This window comes from Populus euphratica, unplaced genomic scaffold (genome assembly GCF_000495115.2).
Source record: "Populus euphratica unplaced genomic scaffold, PopEup_1.0 scaffold3583.1, whole genome shotgun sequence".
Lineage (NCBI taxonomy): Eukaryota > Viridiplantae > Streptophyta > Magnoliopsida > Malpighiales > Salicaceae > Populus > Populus euphratica.
The window spans coordinates 1-9,061 of NW_011503684.1; the positions used below are offsets into that span (position 1 = coordinate 1).

The 9,061-nt window shown below is 29.7% G+C and overlaps 2 protein-coding genes across 2 annotated transcripts; one reads left to right on the plus strand and one right to left on the minus strand.

Moving 5' to 3' along the window:
* Positions 1 to 169: 169 nt before the first annotated feature.
* LOC105119899 (benzyl alcohol O-benzoyltransferase-like) lies at positions 170 to 613 on the minus strand (the record flags this gene model as incomplete). The annotated part of the gene is made up of 1 exon (XM_011018090.1): positions 170 to 613. A coding segment is annotated over exon 1 (444 nt), but the record flags the coding sequence as incomplete, so codon positions are not given.
* A 6,846-nt stretch (positions 614 to 7,459) lies between these two features.
* LOC105119898 (uncharacterized) lies at positions 7,460 to 8,735 on the plus strand. Its single transcript, XM_011018089.1, has 2 exons — positions 7,460 to 7,734; positions 7,993 to 8,735. Exons 1-2 carry the CDS (start codon positions 7,579 to 7,581, stop codon positions 8,467 to 8,469), a joined length of 633 nt encoding a protein of 210 aa, XP_011016391.1. The 5' UTR covers positions 7,460 to 7,578; the 3' UTR covers positions 8,470 to 8,735.
* Positions 8,736 to 9,061: the final 326 nt, after the last annotated feature.

Genomic DNA, 9,061 nt, shown 5'->3' on the forward strand with positions numbered 1-9,061 from the left:
TAAAATAAGTAAAATTATTAGTGCAATGGAAAGCCAAATTTATTATTTTCTCTAACCTAATTACATAGACAAGCACCTTCTTTTTATATACACTTTACGTGGTCTATTGTCAAAAACAATTTGCAATAAATGACTGAATGAACTTAGCCACTTATGTCCTGTATCGTACCTGAAAACACAATAATGGGGTATTGTGGATCCCTGCAGATCCTGGGACGTTGTATAGAAGTTCTTCAAAGCAAGGGAATGGAGATGGGATTGGATCACCAAACTGCTCAACTGTAGCATCAGCATCGGCTTCGATGAACAAAACACCCTCCCCAGTACATTCAACTATAAGCTTATTGTCTGGCCCTTGTCTAATCCTACCAGCAAAAGGGTAATAATAAACAAGTGTTTGTGCAATCGCCTCTTTTATTACCTTCACGGGATCTTTCCCTTGCATTGAGGGATTGTGTGCATACAAGTTGTAATTCGGTGATTGGAATTGGAGGTATAATTGGCGATCAATATCAGAAAGCTGTCTGAGTTCATGAGGAGTGGCTTTAGCTGGGGCAACCAATTCAGGTTCGCATCGTCGGACCGCAAATGCTAAGGGAGTAGATGCTGCCATGGCATAAAATTAATAGTGTTTGCTGCAAACTGTGATCAATGGCAGCTATGCCACGGACGGCAAGAATATGGGTTGGAAATGGGATACCTGTAGTTGCAAACTTTCTACATATTTATAGCAAGCATTGTTTAGACCAAGCATGCATGAAGTAGGTGAACGATATAGACTATCAAGCTGTGTTAATTAATTGGTTATGATGATAAGATCTTGACTTGTTCAATCAGTGAGGTGTTTTCGATCAAAGAAAGAGAGAGAAGGATTCACGGGAAGGCATGACACCAAACTTGCTAATGTTTCCCTGTTCTGCCGGATTCCCACTGAAGAATACAATCAAGGGAGTGTTTGTATTTGTTATGGTACATTATGTTTTTTAAAATATTCTTTGATTTGTTTTTAACCTTAAAAAGTATTAAATTGATTTAAAAAAAAAATAATTTATAGTATTAATATGATGATATTAAAAATAAAATATAAAAAAATTAATATATTTTCAATTAATTTTTTTTGAAAAGTAGTGTGTGTACCGCATTACCAAATATATATGGAAAAATTATTATAGATTAAGAGATATTTTAATATATATTATAATAATATTTTTATTTTTATTTTTTTATATTTTCATGATATTTTTCTGTCTTTTTTTTTCTCATTCATTGCTTCTTCTCTATTATTTTAGTGTGTTAGATTCTGACATAGTTGCTATCAAATTCAAAGTACAAAAACATCAGTTCTGCAAATGTTTTAGATGTAGTAATTACTTTAAACTCTGAGCATCTTGAATTTAATAATTATATTTGAGTTTAACATGATTATCAAATCTAAATACATGAATTTAATATAATTAAATGAGTATTGAATAACAAATATGATTTAACAATCCAATAATCTATAACCAAAATTAATAACATTAGAAGATTCGTTGCGCCTAATCTATAACCACAATTTAGAGCATCGAAAGACTTACAATGCAACAAGCAAAAATGACACAATGCCCCCATCAGCAGATAAAGTGTGAAAAACATTTTAAATTGAGTTTATCATAAAAAACACATTATGAATCAAAACATTATAAAGAAAAGAAATCAACGTATATTTATAAAAAAAATAACTCTTTGTTTGTAATTCATCGAAATCACATGCCAAAAAACACAAATAATATCAATATATTTATCATTAAAAAATAATTTAAAATTCTATTTGAGATCTCATTTAATAATTTAAATTTTAATATTAAAATAATTTTTCAATATAGTTAGATATTCAAGAAAGAGATAGGAAACCTGCCATTCTTCTCTCTCTCTCTCTCTCTTTCCATACTGCTTTAATTTGATTCAATGAGAAATTTGGGCCCCGAGAACCTAAAATTTACCCTCCCAAAATCTAATTTTTTTCCCTTAAAAAAAATGAAAAACGTTAATATTTGTAAATTAAATTGTGCCCTTAAAATTCGCTTGATTAATTGCCTCTATATATGGGCGGTATTACCAATGGCCTCTACAAATTAATAAATTTAATTCTCTAGCAACACTTTTTAAAGTTGCCTCGACATAGCTGCCTTCGTAGGACTACTTTGTTGCAGCGCAAATGTGTGATATTAGAATACATGGATAAAGAAAATTTTATGGAATAAAAAAATAAAAATATAACTTAAAATTATTAAAAATTTATATGATTATTAAAAAAATCAAAGTTTTTATAAAAAACAAATGATAAGAGAAATTACTTGTTTAAAAAACTGACATAGCCAACCCATGTTCTTTCATTGTCATGTATATACAGATTGGAGGAGATTCCATCAGATTTTTTTGTATGTATCCTTTTAGACCATTATGTTATGGAGTTAATGCATGTTGTTCTAAGCAACCTCTTCAATTATTAAAATATATTTCAGTAACATCGAGGGAGTTACTCAAAATTTCAACTGCTACTCATTTCAATATTCCAGTAAGTGAGGGGGCAGTTTTTTAGATCAGAGTACTATTTTCATGTTGTGTGTTGACATTTTTTGAAATATTTAAATGTAAATTATCTCATAATTATAATTTTATTTTCCATTGTCTTGCCTAATGGATTAAGAGGAATACTCCTAAAAAATTAAATTAATAGCATTTTGTTGTTTCTTAATGGGCATGTTTAGCCTTTGTTTTTCTTTCTTTTCTTTTTCTATTCTAAATTTTCCTCGGTTGTCATCTCCTTAATGGTGCTATTTCGCTCAAATTCAGCTAAAAAAACAAAATATATACAAACATGCATAGACTCAAGTTTAGCAGATTTATAAAATTAGAAGGCCAACAAGTCCAAGAATCCATAAAACACCAACGACAAACAAAAGATACAGCCTTGTCTTCAAACTACCAAACCTCTAAGCTAAATTTCAACGTAACCATGCAATGAGATCTTGGCCTCCTCGAAAGAGAGCTCCCTCGTGAGAAAAAGAATTTAATCATAGATTCCCGAAATTGAACTAGCTTCTGCCTACCTATAACTAGGTTATATATACAAATTTTGGGTGGTTCAGCCTGTGCATTGAAAGGAAATTTCTTTACCAATACATATACCAAGTTGAATAACTATATGGGTAAGTTTACGTTTCAAAAACAATGTTGGTGGTTTTGGAATTTTATACATATATATTTATTTATAGATAAATCTAGTTGTCTAGCTCTATATTGGTACGTAGTTATGACTGTGTGATGACGAATAGATTGATAGAGATTTCACCTCGTTGTTGATTGTGGCTCTTGGCCACAGGATCGATCTATGGCCTGCCTTCGTATCTCTTCAAAATTCCCATTTGTTTTTTTGTGTGGTAAAGTTCAACTGAGGTTTATGCATGTTGTATTTTGTACATACATATTTGTTGGTTATTGGAGTTAATTCACCCACCACCATCCATCTTGATTTTTATTTTTATTTTCAATTGCCAAAATAAGAGTCCATGTGCCTCTTCGAAGTCATTTCTCAAGTAGTTGCTGATAGAAAATTACAAAAACATGACATGCAAGGATTCTTAAGATGAAATTATAGATGGTGACATTTCAACAACACAAAATTAAATCCAAGGGCTGCCGACCTTCTCTTGATGAAGGAAAAGGAGCTGGAATTTTCTAATTTGAACTTTAAAGTTAGAAGTTATGCATGTATTAAAGAAAATTATAATGATTTGAGCATAGAGTTGTGATGGAGTCAGGTTCGGATTTATCAAGCTAACTTAGGTTTATATTTTGTTTAGAGATATGTAAAGTTTTTTATTTTGATTCAAAGATTTTATTTAAAAGTGCATCTAAATCAAATTAATACTATTTGAATCTTGAAATATATATTACAAATATTCTAGTTGTTCAAATAATAATTAATAAAAAAAAATATTTTTAACAATAATAAAAATTTTATTATAACTTTAAAGTGTTTCAATAAATAAATACTCTCGTTTATTTTAAATTAAACATAGGTATTTTTTTATTACTAAAATACTTTATTGAGTTAAATTAGAGAATTAATCTTGGCATGGGCTCATTCTTCTCGGGGAGGCGTTTTTCATGCATTAATCTTGTGACATCTAAATCATATAGGTTTTCATGGGATAAAAAACCGACTAGGTTACTTCAAGTAAGCCCAAGGGACTTAACCATCTAGGTTCAGCTCTTCATTATGGCCTTTATTTTCTACCTAATTTCTATTCCTGTCACAGAAGCGGGCCTATTTCCTAAGGTAAGACTTGCATGATGATGTTGTCGATTTTGAGCACATTAGTCCATCAGCACGACATGATTATTATTTGATAGTGTAATAATAAATATTTTTTTTATTTAAAAATAAATTTAAAAAAATTATTTGTAATATTAATAAATTAGAATTATTTTTAAAAATTTTAAAAATATTATTTTAATATTTTTCAAGATAGATATATTTTTAAAACGTGAACAGAGTTAAAGAGACATGTATAAAGCTTGTTTGATAATATAGTTGTGCGTGCTTTTTAAATAATTTTTCGTGCTAAAATATATGTTAATAATTTTTTTATTTTTTAAAAAATATTTTTGACATCAGCATATCAAAATAATTAAAAATATATTAAATTTTAATAATAAATAAATAAATTTTCTAAAACGCGGTTTGCACCGCGTTTTCAAACATACTTCTTTACTAGAGTTCATGAACTTGTTTAGTAGTCTAATTGTAGGTGTATTTTAAATAATATTTTATTTTAAAAAAAATATTTTTGATATTAAGCATATCAAAATAATTAAAAATATGTTAAATATGTTAAATTTTAATAAAAAAATAATTAAATAATTAAATTTTCTGGTTCCAAACATACTCCTAGTTCAACAGACGAAAGTGCATCGAAAGTGACCAGAGACGGCAATTATCGGTGCAGGCTTACTCCTATCCTCCATATGCGAGAGGCTCGGTCCTTAAATGCGAGAGGCTCGGTCCTTCTCTTGGCTTGCTTAGCTCTTCGCACGGCTGATACCTTTGACATCTGCTGCAGGCTTTATCTTTTCTTTTTCTTATTTCTTTTTACCTTTTTTATTTATTTTTTTCTACACAATGACAACTCACTTGTTTTTTATTTTTGATATATTTCTTTAATATTATTATTAAAAAAATTATTTAGATTTTGGTATTTTTAATTATTATATATTTAATATGAAAATAATAATACTAATGATAAATTGTTTTTAAGCAATTTCGATTGAAATCAGTTATTTATAATTCAAATGTTTCGTTAATTTTAGAGCATGATTTTTATTACATTTGTATTTTTTAAAAATTTCAATAATAGTAAATATTAGATATGGCGGGAGGCTGCCCTTCTCCTGAAAAAATCTAAGGTCTCCTTACTCTCAGTGGTAAACAGGGCCCACGGTCGCAGCTGAATCTTCTGGTGTGAATATCGACAATTTTAGTATATTAATATTAAATTTAATCTTAAATTAGTATTAAAAAATCCATTCACGAACAAGTTACTAGCTTGTTTCTTTTTATCTTTTTCTCGTGCATTATTAAATTTAATCTAGTAATTCATCAACTTAAAACCTAATAAAATCAGATAATTAATTCATCTGAAACTTACTGACATTTATTTTTTTATATGAAAATATGTGTATATTGATACGATTAAATTTAATTATTTTAATATAAATGTCAATAATTATAATTTATATTTTAAAAAAATTAACATGGCATTACTTTAAATTTTCAAACTAGTATTCTAAATTTATAGGATTTAATGACTATGCATATAATATATAAAATATAACTAAAAAATATTAAAAAATACTTTGAAAGCATGCTGTCATCATGCAAGTTTGTCTAATTAAATGATAATTAATGATGGCATAATGAAATTCCTGACTCCATGTGAAGTTCAATGAATAAATTTGGACTTGACTAAGTATCTTTATTGAATGAATAGATTGAGATGTCCAATTACGTAGCAATAACGTCAACAATACATTGCCACTCGCGTGTGTTTTACGCGTTTAGATTTTCGAAAACAAGACTAAACGAACTTCACGTTCCAAACACGCGCCTACAGCGAGAGCACAATTTTATGTCCCTCCTGGTTCCCAATGATAAAGGCAGGTTTTTAACTAAAGAGAACAAAATGCATTAAATGAGGCCTCTGCTTTTTCTTCACTCTCTCTCCCGACCTCATTAACTACCACCACCAACTAGTAGTGAGGAAAAGTCCATTCTATCCTCGTTTATTTAACATTATTAACTAGCAAGGTTTTATGCCCACTTTACCGGGCGAGCCTCACTTGATGTAAGGATGAAGTGAATATTTCAAATTGCCGCAGAGGTTAATTTAAAATTGTTTTTTAATGAAAAATATATTAAAATAATATTTTTTATTTTTAATATTAATATTTAATATGATTAATAAATATTAATTTAAATTTTTATAAAAAATAAAAAAATATAATTAAACCAAACTATCAAGCAATCATAACTTTTAAAAAAAAAATTAAAAAAAAATAGTGAAGAACACTAGCCAACTTGAGATATTAGTAGTGGGTCTGGCTGATCATAAAAAAATATTATTTAAAAATTTATTTTAAATAAAAATAAAATAATTTTAAAAAATAAATTATTTTTTAAATATAGTAGATTTTACTAGATTAATTTTCATTCAATGCAATATAAAATTTAACTTGAGCGAGGCTAACCATATCTTAATTCATGGTTATTATAAAACAGAATTTTATATGTTATCATGTATTAATTTATTATATAATTTAATAAAATATTTTGCAGATATTATAATTAAAATAGAGATTATATATTGATGATAAAAGAATATGGTATTAATACAAGTTACCAAAATCATTTTATATGTATATATGTATATATATATTTTTTAGATATTTGTGAATTTTCTTATCATTAATTGATGTAAATATAGATGTTAATAAATTAATTATAATATATAATTTATACATGTTTAGCTTCTTGATATTGAAGTTTTACCCGTAATTATATATAACACTCACCACAATTCACTTTGTCATAATTATAGATAACTTTGTTATTTAAAACTCATGTCATATATTTAATATTCTTGATTGTTAGCATAACTTTATGTATATTTAAATATCTAATTAATTTTGATTGATAGATAAATAAATATAAAAATATTTCTTATCATAAAACATATAGTAATGTATTTTTCATGAGAAATTAGATATTATAGTAATTAATAATCCATTTGCGTGGTAGTATTGTAATTTGGTCATAAAAGGAGTGATTTATGGGAAATTTCAAATTAAATGCACATATTGGAGCAATTACCAATTTTTAATGGGCTTCATTGATTCCAGCTTCTCACTATTTATTACTTCCATCTTGCATCGTCACTCCATGCTTCTCTTATCTTTTCCGTCGTTGATTTTGCACCTGATAAATCTCGTTCTCTCTCCCCTCTCGACAAAAGGGCTAGAGAAAAAAGGTTAGGCATGGCAGCAGATGTCAGCTCAATCGTGAACAGTACTAGAAATTCAGAGATTTTGATCACAAAAGACTTGCTTGGAGGGTTTTCAAAGGTTGCTAACAAAGATTTGGATCTGGACTTACAAGTCACAAAAACTCGGGATGCTCCTCATGATTCCAAGGTATGTTTTTATTTCCTTCCTTTTTATATCCAAGAAATTCAGATGTCTTGTTAGTTTCTTTGATTTTAATGACCAGTTTTTGCACAGAATTTAGGCTGTTGATAATTTTTTTTTAAAAAAAAAAACAGTGTTGAAGAACTGAATATTCTTGTTTTGTCAGTGCTCAGAGAATTTATTTATTTTTATTTTTTTGGAGAAATCTTAAGCCATTTTGTTGAAGTAAAAACAAATTGTTGATGAGGTGGGGTTTTCATGCAGTCTTCGGGGAAGGTATACTCACAGAGATGTAATTCTGTAAGCTCACCATTACCGTCCCGTAACAGCATGAAGCACCACAAAGAGAGAACTACCCAAGAATCAGAGGTTCAAGATTCTAAGCTTCCACCATTAAAGTTCCTGGAAGAAAGTTGCCTGGAATTGAAACTTGTACCGTCGAATCACTGTCAAAGCGTGTGCACGCTTGACAAGGTAAAATCCGCTTTGCAAAGAGCAGAGAAAGAGACCATGACTAAGAAGAGATCTCCTCCACCACCAAACCCACGAACCAGTGACATCAAAGAAGACAGAAATGGCACTGCATCCTCTTCAACAGGAGTGTTCGCTGCTGCTTGTCCTGGTTGCTTGCTCTATGTGATTACTTTGAAAACAAATCCCAAGTGCCCTAGTTGCAACTCTATCGTTCCATCCCCATCGGCTACAAAGAAGCCCAGAATTGACCTCAATGCTTCACTCTGATCTTGCAACCATGGGGATCAAGATTCCCAGAAGAGGAGAACTAGTCTAGTGCTAGGTACTAAATACTTCCAAATTATTATTTGTGGATGAAAAAAATAGGTTATCCTGTTTATATGTTGTAGGCCAGCCTAGGATTAGGTGAAATTAACCACCGGTAATTGTCTTGGTGTTGAAATTCTTACAAGAAGTTAAATAGATTTAAAGCAATACCCTGTGCCTTGTGGATCAGTCAATATAATTAATGCGATGAGCCGTTATCTACCACTTGCTCATGGCCTTGAGAATATGTGATTGTTCTTCCGGAAAGGTTTTGAGGCTACGAAAAAGAAGTCCTCCATTGAATGGCTTTCATAAATGCTTTAAAAGAAATTATTAAAGAGCTTCCTGTGAGTTCCACGCTTCTTTTGCAAGGGATTCGCGAGCTAAGCCGGGAGAAAACGAAGAACTTCACCGTCCCCAGTAGCCATTAACTCTCTCTTGCCATTTTCACTGATGCCGTCAATAAATTGTTTCATCTTTTTCCATTTTAGACGGCACAGTTAATAAATCCACTTTGGATGGTTCTACCAGTTCCTGAGGCTCTTGTGGCAAC

Coding starts and splice junctions, on each gene's coding strand:
- LOC105119898 (XM_011018089.1), top strand. CDS start 7,579: ATGGCAGCAGATGTCAGCTCAATCGTGAACAGTACTAGAAATTCAGAG. Junction 7,735..7,992: donor ATGCTCCTCATGATTCCAAG/GTATGTTTTTAT, acceptor GTTTTCATGCAG/TCTTCGGGGAAGGTATACTC.